The sequence below is a fragment of the Erpetoichthys calabaricus genome, chromosome 3 (assembly GCF_900747795.2).
Source record: "Erpetoichthys calabaricus chromosome 3, fErpCal1.3, whole genome shotgun sequence".
NCBI lineage: Eukaryota > Metazoa > Chordata > Cladistia > Polypteriformes > Polypteridae > Erpetoichthys > Erpetoichthys calabaricus.
In genome coordinates this window covers 222,802,604-222,823,422 of record NC_041396.2, presented here as the reverse complement: position 1 = coordinate 222,823,422, position 20,819 = coordinate 222,802,604, and the positions used below count along the sequence as shown (strand labels likewise).

The 20,819-nt window shown below is 37.5% G+C and overlaps 1 protein-coding gene across 1 annotated transcript in view; it reads right to left on the bottom strand.

The window, feature by feature from the left end:
• Window positions 1–20,819, bottom strand: part of LOC114649427 (neuroendocrine convertase 1-like) — a 591,637-nt gene that overhangs the window by 71,101 nt on the left and 499,717 nt on the right. Inside the window, exon 5 of the mRNA XM_051924736.1 lies at window positions 15,239–15,357. Within this exon, the coding sequence (XP_051780696.1) occupies window positions 15,239–15,357 (119 nt within the window). The remainder of the gene's footprint in view (window positions 1–15,238; window positions 15,358–20,819) is intronic.

The following is a 20,819-nucleotide window of genomic DNA, read 5'->3' as shown; positions in this document are numbered from 1 at the left end:
GACATTGGGAAATTTGTGGCAGATAATATAAAATATTTCACATAGAGAGGAGAAATTTTAGATATCAGTAAGAAATATGAGGTATTAAACTTCAAAGTACACTTTATGAGAAGGATGTAATGGACTTGTTACTGTCTACATTCAGAAAGTATTATTATATTATTAAAATCATTTAAGAAAACTAATAGGACACTTGCTTATATAGCACAATATGTAGAATATAAATCAAAAGAGGTTGTGCTTAAGTTATATAATGCACTAGTGAACCCCATACAAATTACTGTGCACAGTTTTGGTCTTCACATTACATAAAAAGACATAATAGCACAACAGAAAGTCCAGGCTGATTCTAAGAGTGCGAGGTATGAGCTATGAAAAAAGATTGACAAAGATGAACCTCACCAGTTTAAACAAAGAGATTAAGAGGCAACATAATGAATTGTTCAAAATTATACAGGGAATTAGTATGGTGGATCTAAACTGATCTATTAAAATAAAATCTTCAACAAGAACATTGAAACACAGATGAAAACTGGTTAAGGGTAAATTTTACAAAAATGTTACAAAGATTTTCCTCATACAGAGAACTATAGACAGAATACGTATTGTGGTAGACAGTGGGATTTTCAAAACCCGAATCAATGTTATTTTGATGAAATTAGATTCATAAGATTGACATTCTTTATTAGGGTGAATGACAAATCACCAAATATGTTCTGATATTCTTGTTATCTATGCTGGTATTTTGGACAGTTAAAAAAGGATTAGACTGGTTTGATAGATAGATAGATAGATAGATAGATAGATAGATAGATAGATAGATAGATAGATAGATAGATAGATAGATAGATAGATAGATAGATAGATAGATAGATAGATAGATAGATAGATAGATAGATAGATAGATAGATAGATAGATAGATAGATATGAAATTGCAGCTTAACAACAACTGACTCACAAGATCTACAAAAAACAGTAAAAAGAAAAAATATATAAACAATCTATTTACATTTCACATTTTACAAATACAACAGGTAAACAATAACAATAAATTACAGATAGTAAAAAGACATTTGATGGTGCACACTGGAGGCAGAATTAGCTATGTTTTGAAAGATTCCAGTTCATCTGGGTGTTTGCAAAGACTGTGAGTTATTGTTCGTAGTAGCAAGACGTTTGGCCAATGTCTTTCTCTCTGTCTTTACCATGTTGCACACATGCCAAAGAACCAAAGCCTCTTCAGGAAGTTCATACACTTCTGATCCTTTCACATATGATTTTAGTGTTTACAACTCCATCAAAGTAAAATATCTGGAATACTTCAACTTATTTTACCTGGTTGAAAACCATAAACAGAGTAGCATTGCTCTACATAAAGTCTACCACCTCCTTGGTTTCACTAATTTTGAGCTGCAGACGTTTCAACATGCACCACTTGAAAAAATAATCCAGGGCTAGCCACCACTTATATACGCCTGTGATTGTAAAGCAATTTGGGAACATCTGCAGCTAGAATGTCTCAGAATTTTATTAGAATTTAGACATTTATATGTTAAACAGAAGACAGCTAAGTCAGTTCTTTGCTGCTAAATACACAAATGTGATGGATGGCTAGGTGGATAGATAAATCAATGGATGTGTGCCCATACCATTGTATTTACTTACACATACAGAACATCTGTCATTAAATGGTTACAATTAAATGGTTATTTGTGAGAGGTACATTTATTAGGACTTTGATTGATTTCAATTTTCACATTTAAATAAAATATGATGAGGCCAGAAAATCATACAATGTCCTAATATGAAGATGTTCTCAGATCACACAACACGGATATCTCTATGTCAGCAAAAACCAAACACATAAATTCAGGCTAGAACTGGAATATTTATATAATGTTGCTAAATTCAACAAGATTTTCATAGAATTGCAAAAGCATCTCCCAGTTCTTTGTCTTTGTAAGTGCTTGCTGAGTCAGGGCAGTCAAAAACACAACCCTGGGCTAACTGGGTTAATTGGGAATAAGCGTGTTAAGTTTTAATACCGGTGTATCGTTGAAGATTAATGTTTCAAAAAGAACTGTATATCACATGAATATAGGAGAGAGAACATCAGGTGCTTAGGTAAACCAAAGCATTAGTATTTGTTATGTTTGAATAAAAATCAAAAACATTCATCCATCCTTTTATCCAACTATTTTCTGAACCTAATTTTCTTTGATATACTTACGTGACTTCCTGGCATACTCATCCTAAAAACAGGACTCCAAGAGATAGTACTTATGAGAAAAAGCATATTCGTCTAATCTCAAAAATGACTCGGAGTGAAAGAACGACAAGCTGATCAAAATTAGCAATCCAAAGAGTAAACAGCCATGATGCCAAAACACATTGATTCAGCTTATGATTGTATGCATATGCACTGTTCTTTAACTTTTAACTGTGTGATGTTTGGGCTCTTTAAGGTAAAAATAAAAGAAAATGACAGCACTTGCATATTTTCGTTGTTTAACCACCTGTGCTGATTTATACTTATCTTGCGAATGCTATTGTGAATCTTACTATTATTTTTTTAATCAATTTTATGTGTTGTTTTGAGTTTATAATTGTTTTTTTATGTTTGTGACAGAGCTGCCATTCTGGTGAGGACATATTTCATTTCAGATGCCATCTTTGTTGTGGCTTGATTGACTGTTTTTGGTCATGTGACCCAGACCTTGTGTTGTGTGACATCATCACTGTCAGTACATATAAAAATAGTGGCACACCCTCTAGTTTTTTTAGTTTTGGGATATTTCAGAATGTGTGCACTCGAGTTGTGATTTGTTAGAGATTTATTGTTGGCTAGTTTAGTTGGACTTTGATTCTTTATCCCCAAAAATTCTTAGTTGGCTAATCTTGTTAACTTTACTGTTTTTGATTTCTGCTCGTCCTTGACCTTGAGCTTGTTTCTCCCTCTGTTTAACCCTTATAATCTCTTGGTCACCTTATTTACAATGGTCTTGACTGAGACTCTATCTGTTCCTAACAATACAATACCTATCATACAATAGCATTCTGTTACGCCATTTTTTTCATCAATAAGATAGAACAATGTCTCCTTGCTTAATAGTTGTCAGGGAAGGACAAAGTGACATCACTGGGTCAAAGGTATTTTATAAATGTTACTGTTTTCTGAGACTGCAAATACAATTTAAAAAGACTTGACATTCTGATTTTTCTTTACTTGTTTTTCTGGTTAACGATTTTCTGCATGTGTTTTACTGACTAAAAATTTTGGTTAGGCGTTTTGAGGTTAGACATCACTGTTTGTTGACAATTTGTTTTTAGACGTAGCTTAGCTTGGCTTTTTGACTACATTTTATGTCATGATGTTTCATTTGAAAAACATGAATTATCCAATCAACAAAGAGGAAAAATCCCAATACAAAAGATACTCCAAAAAATAGGGAAAACCCCAAAATAAGAGAGTTAAGAAGGAAGAAATTCTGAAAAACACAATTTATAATTAAATAACCATAACCATTACCTTATTTAAAACAAAAATTATAGAAAACCTTAGAGAATAATGTGATACCTCATGCAATTGCAATTTCCTTTAAGTCAAGGTACACCAACACACGACCACATAACAATAGACTACTGTCATGTCTGATCCATTGCAGTATCAGCCTTCACCAAATGTAATCTGGTGGGCTGATTTTATCAAATACTTCATTAAAAAAACCAACAAGTTAGCAGCTTTCTGACAAAAATGATCTTTTTGTCTTTTCCCAACTTGGTCTTCATATAGGCTTCTTAAAACTTCATCCAGGACCTAACCGCTATTCTGTCTCAACATAGTCTGTCTCTCAGTCTGGTCACTCAGGCCATAGTCCAAGCTACTGTATGTGCAAAGGTGTCTTTGCATAGGACATCAAAAGAGAGGAAAAGACAAAGTGTAAGAAACCCTATGCCCAAGTCTAGCGATCATATTGGGGTTTGGGCATGGCCTTAAATCTGAAGCTCAGGTGGCAGTCCCATAAGCAGCACACCTGCCATATTAGGAGGTACCTCCACGTTTGGATCAATAAACAGAATAAACAGAAGAAGGGAACAGGCAAAATAAAATAATTAAGAAATAAAAGATTGACTACTATTTGAAAGTAATTAAGACAAACAATTTCAACAGCAAAAAACAATTTACAAAGAAAAACAATTAGATGACAACAAACAAAACTAAACCCAGGAACAGACCCCAAGTAGAATCATGTTTACATTTCTGGATTTAATTGATGCCAACATTTTGGATATGTGGTTATTGTTCTCCTGCATGTTTGCTTGGCACATAGTATATGTGTAATGTTCTCTGTGGCATCATTGTGACCATGTTATCTAAGATAGTACTAACATCAAGATACGCTCAAACTTTGTTGTGAAATAATGAGATTCGGTGAAAAAAGTCTTTTCTGTGCAATTTTTGGTTAGATTCTGGTTAGAGTTTTGTAGTTTTGCTTATAACTTTAAATTTTATGATCTGTTTGAATTATGATACACCATCTCTTAACTTTAATTGTTACTGCAATATGCCTAAAATATCTGCCATTTGACAGTAAAATTTGCATGCATCTGAACTTTCATTGTAGCTCCCGATGGTCAGAAGAAACACCAAACTCTAGCAGTGACTCCATTTACCACAAACCTACGCATAAATAAAAACATACTCAGGAAAATATTAAGCATAGAGCTTAATTCTCAAAAGTCATTGCATTACAATAAAAACAACATTTATTTCTATAGCACATTTTTATACACAAAGAGTAGCTCAAAGTGCTTTACAAAATGTCAAAGAAAATAGTTAAAAGAAAAGAAAAACAAGTAAAATTAGGCAAGAATAATAATGAATAAGTAACAAAAATAAATAAATCAAAACGGTCTCACATAACATAGATATATAATTAGTAGAAAAGCAGTGTCTTACTATTCTATTTCTCTAAAGATGAGTACAAAGATAAGGTCAGATGAGCGGGAGGAGAAAAAAAAACAAAAAAACTCCAAAAGTCTGCAGTTATTCCAAGGCCAAAATACCACCCAGTCCAACTGAGCTTCCTGCTTAACATAAATATCCTCCTCATCGTTTCCAGACTTGTTCCCATAGGATTTGCCGCAGTAGGTCTCGTGGACAGCTGGAGCACCCACCTTCATTCGAGCATCACAGGTGGCTGTACAGTGCCTTAAGCAGGTACTGGTGGTGCAAGACAACACCACACTTTTTGTCCTGTGTTCCCATTAATTAAAAATGTGAGTGCATGTAGTAGTTTAAGGGAAAAAAGTTGATTCTTAAAAACATTGTATGGAGTAAAAGTTCAGAGGACGGGATGTCAATTGCAAGGACTACCTTCAGATGCTATAGCTCATTAACATTTGTAAAAACAAAATGCAGGGATTATGCTGAACAAAAAGCTTTGGTGTGAAATTAAGCAAGAAAGCAGGCCTCTAGATATAGTCAAACATGCAACACATATGAATACTTCAAAGAGACTCAAATTAAAATATATCTGAATTTCATAAAATATTCTCATTTATAGGACAATGCAAAATCATGAGAAATTAGATAATTATTGTTTTTGAGTTGATGCTGCTTAAACGATCTGATCAAATTAAACGCTCATTTAAAGGAGAGCTTAGCCAAAAGATGTCCCTATTGGAATCCACTAAGATTTGAGCACATATAAATCAAATATTTGCTTGTATTGTCTAATTGAACAAACTACGTCTATTCTAAATATTTCATGAGATAACATTACCTTAGAATTTTATTACAAAAATGTGCAAAACACATAACATGTACTCCCACTAATGAAGTTGTATTGCCCCCTATAGATCCAAAAAATCTCATCAACAGTGCAGTTTTCCATTATGCCTCTTATTTTCCTAGGTTATTAAAAATACTTTCCTTGCAATGCTGGAAACAGGTTCTATGCTACATGTCTTATTTTTTTCTAAATAGCCCACTGTACTTTAACTGAGTTAATGCCAATTTTCAGAGGTTTTTATTATTGTTCAAATAAATATACAGAAACTTAAACTATTACACTGCTGGGCCATTCTTCACCTGTCACTTACAGTGTAATTCATTTAAACTACATGGGCTCCCATTAAAAACTACCCAGTGTATGCATGGGTTTACTGATCATGGAGTGGCAAGGGTGATCATGAACGTTGATCACATTTAGACCCTGATAAAACGAGAAGCCGCAGATAACATTAAATGGAGTGGCATTCATTAGAAGAACTTACACCTCCCAAATGCCTAGCTTTATTAGAAAAGCTTTGGTGAACCAGAAAGAAGCTGAAAATGTTTCTGCCCACCCATAATTGGTGATATGGGAGAAGTACTATACTCGCTCAAAGGGAGATGGTGCCAGAGAGGAAAAGAAGACTTGGCCCTTTAATAACTAACAGGGATTAGAAATGTAGGGAGACATGAGGTCTGCCAGAAGGAGCACTGGAAGAAAGGAGAGAAGACTTTCTGGGGAGCACTGTTGACCCCAGAAGCAATTCTGAAGATTGCTGCAGAAGTGCTTCCAACCCTTTACCCACTTAGCCTTTGAGCTCGGAGTCCGGAAGGTGAGATAGTGGCAAAGTCTCATCCTAGCAAGGAGGTAGTGTGGCCACTTGTGCAGAGACATTAATGAGGAGACAGCATTGTGTCAAGGCCAGCACCAGGCAAAAATCTGTAGGAGTGCATCTAAAAGGTTGAGGGGTCATTTATTTTTTGGTGGAAATATTTCATTTTTAATAAACAGGGAAGTAACACTAAATATCAGCTAAACATTGTTTTATAATTAATTGATATTTAATTATCCCTTTATAGTACATAACAATTGCTACGACGGATTTACTGAAACTTTACTGAAAAAAACCAAACCTGCGCATTACATTCACAAAACCGGTGACTGGTGTCCTCAAAACCAAATGCTGCTTTTTGATCACCCAGAAAACCAGCTAATATATAAACACTACTGAGCATTCATTAAACACTACATCGAGACACCGAAAACAATGCCAGTCAAAAGTGTTTATGGCATTAGAGAAAAACGTTCATTGTAGATCTGGTCTTTTGCACCTTGGGTTACAATATTAAAAAAACAACTGCAACAAAAGACCAGAGTATAGAAAAATGTTTAGCAATAATGTTTGTTTACAACTCAAAAACAAAAATACTGCATAAGTGATGTATGATGTTTACAGCATTCTGCACTCCAAAAGTGTTGCTGTAAAAGTCAAAAGACAAAAGAAAAAAATCCAAACATACATTATAGTTGTCACACACGTGTGCATGGGAGGCAGCTAAAGGGCACTGAATGAGGGTAATTCCACGACCAGACCAGGGGGTGGCGGAGTGTACTGATCATTTCTTTCTTTCCATGGCAGACCAATTATAGGAAATTCTGCCTGCTCTCAATTACCTCACTTCCAGTTCCGGTCCTGATGACCTCACTTCCTCTACTCTCCTTTAAAACCTCCACCTTTGCCTCATCAAGTCAGTTCTGTTTTGGACTCGGATCTGTACACATATGTACTCTTTATTCAACACTTTTGCAGCCAGAAAAAATGATACGGGTGGCTGCCCCAAACCTTTTTACGACTCTTTCGTCTCATCTTTGACACAATAAAATGTTATCAAGTCAAAATTATGAAAGACTAGCTGATTACCCATTGGCTTCGCTCACTGAGTGCAAGGGAAAAAAACTAAAATGTAGTATTTATAAAATAAGTTTGTTAATTACCAATGTTATTTTTGAACAAATAAAGAGCATTTACAATAAATAGAAATTATATTAAATATTAAGTATTAAGTAGTAAAACTTTTTGATAAAAATTTGAAGAAGATATAAGAAGCGTATAAATTATTAAACAGTCAAACATTAACATTTAAGAAGTAAAGATACACTGAGTACCACTGCAGTGGTTTCGGGCAAACTACCTGCTTGACAACCTTGCACTATGTGCCAGTGATTTAAGCGAAAAATTATTCTGAGAAATGTGGACGCTGCCTTTCTGTGCTTAACGGGCAGAAGGTCCAAACAATTCCCAAGTCTAATACTTAACATGAACAGGTTGGTACATCATTTTAGATGTAAACCCTCCATTTTCTTAAAAGAATTCATCACAAAAGCAACCTTGAATGTTGCAGGGATTTAGTGACCGGAATTCATCTTAAGGGACAGTAAGTAGCCGTGCACCGCAATTTACCAAGAGAGTCCTGCTTCGATAGTGCCGATTACACTTATTCGCAAAGATTTCCACTGTCCCAGGGCCCGACGGGGCACTTGAAGTGTGAGAAACAGTGCGAGAAGAGAGGACGCTGCCCGAAACTGCAAAGCTGCTGACCAGGCGGAAAAGTCTGACATTCCGCGCCTCCCAGCGTCCACTTTGTTCTTACGACCCCTCACCGCTGAAGGCGGTCTCGTCCTCACATTGTTTACAGCTCGGTACAGTTAAAAAGTAGAAAGATGCAAAGCTGTTTTCTTTATCTCTTTTACTATCAAGGTGTAGCGCGTTCCTCTTAAGTTGAATGAGGAACCCAGAACACACAAAAATCTCCTTCTCCATGCACCCAACCGCCCTTATTACGGAGTCTCACTTGCTTTACCGCTGGCTTCTTCTTTACATTCACCTTTCCAGCTCCTTATTTAAACAGTCTTTTTTCTTTTTTTCAATATCAGTAAAATAACTCTCACACAAATAATAAGTTCCTATATTATAATATGTTCTGTGGTCGTACGTAATTTCCGTTACCCGTGGTCATACGTCATTTCCGTTTCAATCACGAAAAGAATTTTATATATATAGATTATTCATTATGCCACAGCATCATGTCTCTGGGCAGGGTCAAGGCAGAGGACTTTACACAAGTAATGTTCTCCAATACAATTCAGCAGGCGAAGAATCCTCTGGTGTGTTGAATCCAACCTTGACTGGACTCCACATCTATGTCTGCACAGACCAAGTTTATTGCCTGAAGGAGATTTTCCTGGACATCAGGGTTTCTGTCATATACTTTTCAACACCATGCTGAGAAAAATTCTTCTATGGGATTTAGGAACAGCAGGATACAATGGAAAAAAAGATTTACAAAACACTGTTTACAGTATTTTACAAATGCTAAGACACATTTCCTGAAACTTCTCAAACTATAAACACAAATCCAAATCTTTACACCACATTTACAAAACCTCTGACTGGGCTGGCAAAATGAAACAATGCATTGCAAACCATTTTATCTTTTCTCAACACCAAACACTGCTTACAGATTGCACACAAAGCCAATCAATATATAAACACTAGTGAGCATTCATTACACACTAACTCAAAAAAACTGAGTCTAAAGGCTACAGTAAAAAAAAATGTATTATTTAGCAATGATGTTTGTTTACAACTCAAAAAGAAAATATACTGCATAAATAATATATAGTGTTTCTAGTTTTCTTAACTCCAAAAAAAAGTTTTAGAAAAAGCCAAAGGACAAGGAGAAAGAAAATCAGATGAAAGGCTCATTTTAGTAAAATGTTGTCAAACAGGAAAATATTACCAAGCCAAAGTTAAGGAAGAATATTCATTCTGATTCAGCATGTTGTCTGTGGGCTGCATCAGGCTGTTATGTTTCAGCCAGGGTACCAATGCTGAGGTTCAAATGTCTCTTTATGAATGTTTTGATCATTTTTTTAATGTTAACATTGTTGATCACTTATGTTTCTTTATGTCTAAGTATCTTTGTCTATGTGCCATGTGTTTTACTAATGGTCAACCAAAAAGCAAGTTTGCCTGCCCATCACCATCAAGGGACTGTCCTAGGCCCTATAAAGGTTAAGAAAAAACCCACAGTCCCTTGCGATTCATTAACATTGACATTAACATTTAGAGCCATGTTTTTCAATAAGGGAACAACTTTCAGTTGTGTAGCTGCCTTTTCTCCCAAAATTAAGGATGCAATATCTGTAAGCTGCTGGTAATATTTTCTTCCTCAATGTATGAAAATCCATATTCAAGATACTTGGGGGCTGTATTTTCTTAAAGCTGAATTATTTTTCTTTTTCTGAACATGGAGTTAAGAATTTTGAGCTGTCATCTTCAGCTAAATGGACATTCAATGCTGAAGTGCTACCTCCTAAATTTTACAAGAACAACAAAACTCTAACAAATGGTGTTCATACATGCAGAATTCTGCTTTTTAACTACAGAATGCCATTTGATTGCAACATACAGTGTCAAACACAGTAAAAACACATTTATGCTGACAGATGCGTAAAGCGTGCATGCACAATTTTTATGTACATGAAGTTAACCATGCGGTGATTGTTTATCTCCAACATTCTGCCCCATTATTTAATTATTACACATTTTACAATTGTTTTTTCATTCACCACCTGCGAAGTGGCTTGGGGACACTTGCTCTACGCCATTTTCTGAAGTACTTTTGCATTTTGTGCTTTTCACATCTAATAATCTCTCGTAAACCTTCTTTGTTCTAGTTCAATCTCTTATTTTTTCTATACAGATTTTTTTGAGTGTTTTGTTCCAGGCAAATGAGGATTACCCTTATATTAAAAAACAAGATTCTCAAACCAGCTTAATTCTATTGAGAGGTGCAGGGGGTCATTTTACTGTAAATATTTCCCTCATATCTATATATATAATTCACTAAGCCGCCGACAAGTAGCCACCCATGGAAAGCACGCAAGTACCCACCCATGGAAAGCACGCAAGACAGCCACGCCCACCGTATATAATTCACTAAGCCGCCGACAAGTAGCCACCCATGGAAAGCACGCAAGACAGCCACGCCCACCAACTCTAAGACCATTGGATACGACGACAACTCGCAGAGCCACGCCCACCAACTCGGATGCAGCAACTCACAACACCGGGCGTCATTCACGTTCGTCTCTGCTAGACTCCACATGCACCTCTGAGCCACGTTGACTTTTCATTAGTCAACCTCAGTGGAACCTCGGTTCACACAGAGGCAGCGCGAGAGAGAGCCACGCACACACACAGGCAGCGCCAGAGAGACACAGAGGCACACACACAGAGGCACACACACAGGTAGCGCGAGAGAGAGAGCCGCGCACACACACAGGCAGCGCCAGAGAGAGACAGAGGCACATACACAGGCAGTGCGAGAGAGACAGCCACGCACACACACAGGCAGCGCCAGAGAGAGACAGAGGCACACACACAGGCAGCCCGAGAGAGCCGCGCACACACACAGGCAGCGCTAGAGAGACACAGAGGCACACACACAGGCAGCGCGAGAGAGAGAGAGCCGCGCACACACACAGGCAGCGCCAGAGAGAGACGGAGGCACACACACAGGCAGCACGAGAGAGAGCCGCGCACAAACACAGGCAGCGCCAGAGAGAGACAGAGGCACACACACAGGCAGTGCCAGGGAGAGAGCTGCGCACACACACAGGCAGCGCCAGAGAGAGACAGACGCACACACACAGGCAGCCCGAGAGAGAGAGCCGCGCACACACAGAGGCAGCACGAGAGAGAGCGCCGTGCACACACACAGGCAGCGCCAGAGAGAGACAGAGGCACACACACAGGCAGCGCGAGAGAGAGACGCGCACACACACAGGCAGCCCGAGAGAGAGACCCGCACACACACAGGCAGCGCGAGAGAGAGACAGACACACACACACAGGCAGCGCCAGAGAGAGACAGAGGCACACACACAGGCAGTGCCAGGGAGAGAGCTGCGCACACACACAGGCAGCGCCAGAGAGAGACAGACGCACACACACAGGCAGCCCGAGAGAGAGAGCCGCGCACACACAGAGGCAGCACGAGAGAGAGCGCCGTGCACACACACAGGCAGCGCCAGAGAGAGACAGAGGCACACACACAGGCAGCGCGAGAGAGAGACGCGCACACACACAGGCAGCCCGAGAGAGAGACCCGCACACACACAGGCAGCCCGAGAGAGAGACAGACACACACACACAGGCAGCGCGAGAGAGGGGTCTGGACTCATGAGGTAGGAAGGCAATTAAAGAATGCACTGGGCTTGATTTTGTTTTCACTTCTGTTTACAGCGATCGGTTTGTAGTGGGCATTGTTGCAATGTTACTTTTCTTGGTGGTTTATTAAATTACGGATTTTTTCAAATGTTCATTTTTTTCCCTGTGCTTAAAACTCATTCAAAAAAAAGTGTTTTTAGCCAGTGGTTGGTAGCACTATTGCGCAAACTATTGCAGTGTTAGTTTTCTCTGTTGTTCAAGGTTTTCTCAGTGTTATTCAATGTTTTTACATTTAGTTTACAATTACACTGTGCATTCTATGGTTTAATTAACTATATTTGTGCTTAAAAACTTAAAATATATATTTACATACAGTTCGTACAGTCTGGAACTGATTAATTGTATTTACATACAATCCTATGGGAGAAATTGCTTCGGTTCACGACCAAATCGGTTTATGACCAGAGTTTTGGAATGAATTATGGTCATGAACCAAGTTTCCACTGTGTTCTTTTTGGTTATGATGCACGACCGCGTCCACCATCGCAAACTGTTTTACACGCCATGGTCTTAGAGTTGGTGGGCGGGTCTCCGTGAGTTTCTCTTGCGAGCGGGCACATGACCAGGCAGTGTGTATGCTTTGAGAATGAGGGTGGACACGGCAGGACTATCTAAGAAGAGGCATGTTTGTCACGGATGTGAATCGCTGTATGCGGAGTGTAAAACAGTTTGTTTGTCGCGGATGTGAATCGCTGTATGCAGCGTGTAAAACAGTTTCCGAGGGGTATCCCATGGTCTTAGAGTTGGTGGGCGGGTCTCTGTCAGTTGCTCTTGCGACCAGGCACATAACCAGGCAGTGTGTATGCTTCGAGTGCGAGGGTGGATGCGACAGGACCATCTGAGAAAAATCATGTCACGGATGTGAATCGCTGTATGCAGCGTGTAAAACAGTTTGTTTGTCGCAGATGTGAATCGCTGTATGCGGTGTGTAGAACAGTTTGCAAGGGGTATCCCATGGTCTTACAGTTGGTGGGCGGGTCTCTGTTAGTTGCTCTTGCGAGCAGGCACATGACCAGGCAGTGTGTATGCTTCGAGAGCGAGGGTGGACGCGACAGCGCCATCTAAGAAGAATCATATTTGTCGCGGATGGGAATCGCTGTATGCAGCCTGTAAAACAATTTGTTTGTTGCGGATGTGAATCGCTGTATGCAGCGAGTAAAACAGTTTGCGAGGGGTATTCCATGGTCTTAGCAGTGTCTATACTTTGATGTGAATCGCTGTATGCAGCGTGTAAAACACTGTATTGTATGTTGCCCTCTCCAGAGTTGCATCTTTTCATTCACCTACAGTCGTATCCTCAAAACCAACCCCATTTGGACAACTGTGTCTTTCAGGAAGTGTTCACCCATCAATACATAATTATGCGGCGTATGCTACGCCGTGGGTTGGCTAGTTGTATATATTACAACAGCACTGGCAGTTGCATTAAGACCAATACAATGAGCAATACAATAATTAAACATTCATTGGGTCAGTTATGTAAGCACTGTACAGCATGACATTAGTGTCAGAAGCGTGGACAAGTAGAAAACCTAAATTTGCCAATAGCTGGCATAATCTGTGTACCATCTTGGCCCACTTGCCTGAGGTAGAGTACCAGATTAAGATAGGAGGTTGGGCAGGGGATGAGACGGTACCATGATCGGTTGACACCTTACCATCCTGGGGAAGGAGGAGGAGGTGAGAGGATTCAACTTTGATGTTCAGGAGTGCATCGTCAAACATGACATTGCACTGAATAAAAGTACAGTATTTGAAATACCTGCTTTACCACAGGACAGCACAATGCTCAGCACTCTTGCTGCTGCACCCTTCTATTTGGCTGCACAACCACAGCGAAAGAGACCACCACCCCACCATTTACAGTGTTTGCACCACTGCAATGAGTTGGGGCAGTTGGTCACTTGAACGCAGGGCTGTGTAATAATGCTTACAATAGCAAATAAAGGTAGAAACAAGAATGATATCAGCACTGAGTCAGGAACAGGATGCAGTATGGATGATGACTGTATCACCCAAATGAGTAGCATCAATGCCAGCAGCAGGGGAGCCAATAAAAAAGGCAACCCTGCCACAGTTACACATTCACTAACTTGTTTGGCTAAAGTAAATTGATTCTTCTAAGGAAAGCAAGCTAACTAAAATAGCAATAAAATGAGCAAAAAAATTAATTGTTGACAGTGATTGCATGCAAAATGCAGTGCTACAATATGTAATAGAGCTCCAATCAAACCTACACTCATGCTTTACACTGTTTTTGTTTATCGGGTCATTAGAGAGTGCTGATGTATTGAATATTAATTAGATATGTCAGTACTTGACAAAACTACTTCTCTTCCTCTATGACTTAATATATTTTTAAATTATTTAACTTTTTAAAGAAGTTTAGGTTCAGCTATTTTTCTAAGCTGTGTTCTATTGGGGGTGTACTTGTAACAAGTTTAAAAATCCTGATTACATGAATGCAACTAGATTACAGGACTGATCTTTGACAAACTTAAACCGTGGCAAAAATCATGAAAATGGCCAATTTAGTGGCCATTCTGACTAATGCTGCACATTATGTCGATAACGCCTTGTCCTGCAGCACTTTTAGCCTCTTGCCGATTGTGTTATCAGTGGACTAAGAAGCACTCCTGGAGCTACAAGCATGAGACTGCATCCCATTCCATCCAACTTTATCCTAGGTAGTTATAACACACACATTTACAAAAGGATATTTATTTTGGGGTACTATTCATTACATGTTCACTATTACATTATTCACTATCACATGTTCAACTATTATGCATTTAGTTGTGGATCACACTTGTGTATTAATTTCCACTTTGTTTATATTGTTTTGGATGTCTATGTGCACTTTATATTATATGTTACTGCTGATGCAAGTAAAACTGCCCAGAGGGATTAATAAAATACTATTTATCTATCTATCTAATAGATAGATAGACACAGTAGACACAGAATATAGAAATGGAATTCATTTAACACTTCACATTTTCTACAGATGTATTACTAAAAGATCTGTAGATGTCAAGATGTTCACAAAAGCAGGGATGAAACAGTTAAGCTCAGAGCTCAGGCTGGAAAGTATAATATTGTACGGCTGTAATAAACTACACAATGGTAAGTTTAAAGAGCTAGCATAGCATTGTGAAAAACCTACCAGCTCCCACTGCATGGGCCAGTACGGGTCATTAAACACCAATGGGTCCTTGAGTCCTTCTTCAGAGTTAATGACATTGTAGATCTCACTGGGGATCTCATCTTGCCTCTGTACCAGCTCTGCAGGGCAAAGAAGGCAAATGAACTATAAAAAACTTCATCAGAATCATTTTTAAGTAGCTTCAGGATGATTTTTTTTATTTTGTTCTGCATAGAAACACATGTTTTTTTGTAGAGTGTAAAATAATACATAGACTGTATAACAGCATTTGCATATGTTTGTACACTTAGATATGGATATTAAACAGATGTGCTGAGAAGTAAAGGCAGTATATAATATCGCAAGGAATTCATCAATTACAGTTTGTTGTCCCATCTTGATTATTTAATATGATCACTCCATTATGGAAATTTAAAAAAAAAACCAAAAACATAATGAGAGGTCTATTACGCTCACCATGATGAGCTGACTAGAAAACAGATGGATTGATAATAATGAAGTATAATATTTTAAATGTTTTGGAAAAATGTATTAACAAGTAAGTGTGCCAAGGAATGACTGGCATCCCATCCTTTTCTATTCGGGCAGCGTCAGAATTCCTACTTCTGTGTACTCAAGATTAATAAAATAGATTGATGGATCAAAATCTGCATTATTTAAACAGCTATACCAACTAAATAATGTTCTGTTCGTGTTTTTAAGTGGTAAGGATACACTGAGTACAACAAAAAGTAAGCTTTACAGATTAATGTACACTTAGTAGTTGAGGATCCTGGTGGCTGGGCCAGGCCAAGGGGATGCCCATGTAACCAGTGAAGGTTACCGGGAAGAAAAGTAGAGAGCTGGCTAAATGCCAAATACAAATGATAAAATGTGTTCAGGTAATAATATTAAAACTAATAAACTACTACCATTGTTCAGATGTTTTCAGAAATACTAACTTATAAGCTGTTTTAAAACTGAAGGCAAAAAAACTCTTTCACTTGGCAAAGAGATAAATAATTGATCAGTCACTTTATTTGTTTGCAGTAAAGTGTACCAATAGAGAAGACAATGTCACTTTGTAGTTTGCCATGCACATGGACACATCATAAGCCATTTGTTGCTGCAACAATATTTAATATTTCTACAGTATTTACTAATCATTATTTACCTGTAATGTCAAGCTTTTTTCCCATTTACAATTTCTCCTGCCAGGTTATAATACATGTATTTGCTACTCTCTTAAGGTATATCAGATCACAGCTAAAAATAAAAAAGTTGTTTTAGGGATTAGATACAGTAGTATATGTGCAGAGACCACTACTTTGAATATCTCTGTATATTACTCACGTACAGTGATTAGTATTCATAATGAGTTCTGGTTAAACACTATAACTGTATAATTCTTCACATTTTCATGTGTTTGCCTGGGTTTTCTCCAGTTACTCCAACTTCCACTCACATCACTCTCATTGGTGACTAAAAATGAGCCTAATATTATCAAATGTGGAGATTATGTACTGCAATGAACCTATTCAGTGTTGGTTCCTACCTCATACTGACTGGATGGGCTCTGGTTCCCTGCAATCCCGGACTGTAATTACTAAGTTAATGAAATTAGTAAGTGAATGAGTTCATGGTAAATGTTCCTACTAATAAAAGCTCTAATCAGTTTTTTTGACATATTCTAAACGAATTAATCAACGGTGATTCACAACGCCAATCCATCTTATTTTACATTGTTTTACACAGTTTAGGCTAAGCATATGCTTATTAAATTATAAACTGCCCTGGAAGGGGCCAACTGGCTATAAAATGGTGACTTTGTCCATTGTACATGATTGTGGGCATTGCATGATTTTATTTTCTTCAAGACTGTTGATAACTGGATTTTTGCCTTCCATTCCTTTATTGTTAATTTTCAGTATCTCCATTCTGATGTTAACAGGAATTTATATTTCTATGTCTTGTACCAGGGTGAGGCAGAAAGGACGGATGTTTTTTACAGAATCACAAAATTGTTAATTTTTTCTTACAAAGAAATTTATTGAAAGATTTGAGTTCATATTGAAATAGCATTTGACAAAATCAAGTGTGGAAAACAACATCTCCCATGTGGTGTCCGTTATCACTGATGCATTTCTGAAGGCGTTCATGGAAGTTGGCCTCCACTCTTTTCAACATCGCTCTGTCGATTTGGGCGACTTCCACGCGAATGGCTTCCTTCAGTTCCTCCAATGTACAGGGCTTATGCTCGTATACATGTGCCTTGAGGTGACCCCACAAGAAATAATCGCACATGGATAAGTCAGGGGACCAAGGAGGCCAATGAATGTCACCAAACCTGGAAATGAGGTGACCAGGGAAGAGAGGGCGAATAACATCCATTGATGCTCTAGCTGTGTGGGCTGTCGCCCCATCCTGTTGAAACCACACACGCCGGATGGGAATACGTTTTCGGCGTAATTCAGGTAAAAAGAAGTTGTTTATCATCTCGATATAGTGCTCCGAACGATTACTGAGGCCAAGTTCAGAAGAATGCTTCCGAGGACATCGACTTGGACTGTGAAGCAGGGCTAGTTGTACGCTTTCCACATTTTCAGGGGTACGTGCAATTCGTGTAGCCCCTGGCGGTCTTTTGTTCATTAGTGTACCTCATGTACGAAGTACTTTAACCCAACATAGGATAGTGTTATGGGCGGGAACAGCTTTATTTCTGTGGATATTGAAATGGCAACGAAACTCACACTGAACTGCAGTAATAGATTGGTTGTTCTTGACAAAACAGTTGTACACAAAAAAGTGGTGTTCTATCGTCCACGGCTCCATGGCTTCAACTAAAAAGAAAATAAAAAAATGCTAAGACTTCGCGAACCTAACGCCACCTACTGCACATCTGTCACTCCACCTAGTGGTGAGTTCTAGCCATTTCAAAGATGTCCGTCCTTTCTGCCTCACCCTGTATTATATTTAGCCACTGAGAGTGATTTTTATTTTACTCTTCGTTTCAGATGTGAGTCTATGTATCTAACTGTTATAAAAGTATTAGGTTTGTTTTAAACAAAAATACCACATCTCAAATACACACAAGAAATAATAAAAACTTCTGGCTTGGCTAAAGATAAGAGAACAGTCACAGCACTATAAAGGTGTATTGCTTTAGGTATGCAGGAGCCCCAGTAGCAGTTCTTGACTCACTTCTGCTGAATAATTTTTTTGACTAAAAGCACTCAATACTAATGTGACCTGCAGGGTGTGTGTGCAGTATTGTTCCTAATGGCACTCAGTTTTGTCTTGATTCTCCTCTCTGTAATTACCTCCAGTGGCTGTGTCTCATAACTCAGCCTGCCTTCTTAATCAGGTTGGTGGACTGTCTTTTAACAAGCAGAGATGTAATGCACATAACAAGAGTCTTATACCAAAAAAAACACGTTCATAGTCAAGTTGTAGATCAAGACTATAATCCAACCTGTTACGCAGCTACACCTATATTTTACTTTGTTCTCTTTTTTTGTTGGTTGCTTTAGCACTAGTCTTCATTTTTGGAAGATCACACATTTCAGATGTTAAATACTATGAGCCTCCATCTTTTATAGTATCATGTTGCAATCCATCCATATAACTATTTGGGCATTTGACCTATAAAAAATGCCACTTCACAATAATTTTATGTTTGTCTTGTCAATTACTGTCCATGATAAAGTTTGTTCTAATGTGCATTCCTTATCACTTGAACTACTTCTTGCATGATTACTATTTTTAATTTCTTGAAGCTATAAGATCCCAAACTATTATAGGACTTTACTAACCTCAATAATCAGAAAACTTGCCATCTGCCTTCAATTTCTTGTTACGAAATTAAATATTTTTGTCCACAAGATTGCAATACAAAACATATAGACAGTGGCGATTACTGCAAAACATGCCACCATTTCTTACTAATGTTTAGAAAATAAAAGTATGTTTAGGTATGTCCAAAATTATTTATATTCTTAACCATGTTTGAATAACTGAGCTGTAATATCAATTCAGGAAAGTCTAAAGTTCGTGTTTTGAAAATCTAAAATATTTTTTATGTATGGTATGGATTACACTCTCTACTTATGAATGAAAAAGGTGATACATTTCTGAATTAAGTAATGAACCAGAAACAAAGAAAAACATTTTGCTTAATAAATTATTGTTTGTATAAAAAAAGCATAATTGGTTTAGTGGATAGATAGATAGATAGATAGATAGATAGATAGATAGATAGATAGATAGATAGATAGATAGATAGATAGATAGATAGATAGATAGATAGATAGATAGATACTTTATTAATCCCAAGGGGAAATTCACTATATTATGCCACTTTAATTTTGATATTTGTGGAGTTAAGTGCTCATACCTCATGAAAAAGGAACATGTTGATCTTTCTCCCACACGCGCTTTCCTTAGCATGTAGGTGCATTGTACAGTTCTTTTAAATGAAAAATATTGTTATATTATTACATTGTAGTAGACATATACATGGTCATCTGGATAAGAACAAGACACGAAGAATCATGCCTCTGCATCTGGTGTTAAAAAAGATGTATATTGAATGTTTAAAGTGTTATTGCCCAAAGAAATGATGGGGCTGAAGTGACAGTATTTATTTTTACTACAATATTGCAAGAATTATTCTAAGATTATTTTTTTTCTAAAGTTCTAGTTGAAAGGTTTATAGGTTTTTCAACACAGAGAACATGGCTTCCCTTAGATAATTTATTAATAACAAATTTCACATTTTTTTAACATTATTTTGTATGTATTACAGCGCCATTTCATTTTCATGGTTGCCATTTTGTGGCACCATTGCTAAGATATGACAGTCTGTTTTTTAGGAGAGTGTCTACTAGAAGTCATGCGTGCAACACTTTAAAAGTCGGCGCCACATTTCACAGAATATCCAAGATTTTGGCTATGCGCCTAAAAGACTTAAAGCACATTTTAGTAAAGGAATTCTTGGTTTTGACTAATGGTGAAGTAGTTTTGACTTTGTTTTCAGTTCAGCATTTAGATTTTGATAAATATTCTTTTTGACATTCCAAGTTTGACCCTTGCCTGTTTCTTTGACCATCATTTCATCTTCTGGTTATTAACTGGTCCTCTTTAGGTTTTATGTTGCATTAATCAAAGTTCCACTTAATATATACATATTTACATACTGTATATTTAATTTTTACTTTGTTAGGAATTTATGGAACTGGTGGAAGCATATTACATCTTAAACTGATAATATTCTGTTTATCCTGTGAAAAAGAGGAGTGATTTCATTATTTTAACTCCTCCACTATATCTCTAATGGGGAGCTGGATTTTTGGAAAGCTACAGGACACATATTATTAAACAATTAGAATACGTGAAGCCAGAATTTTTAATAATGTACATTAGAAAAGATAAAATGAGTTTTTCATACTAATCAATTTTTAGAACCTTCAGTTTTCAAATATAGTCTAAAAATATATAGTGAAATGATTTTTATATGTATTATTATTAAGTTATTTTCACAACTTGCAAGTTTAATGGTACCTGGTCAAAGCTGCTTGCAACATTTTAGCCCATTTGCATGTTT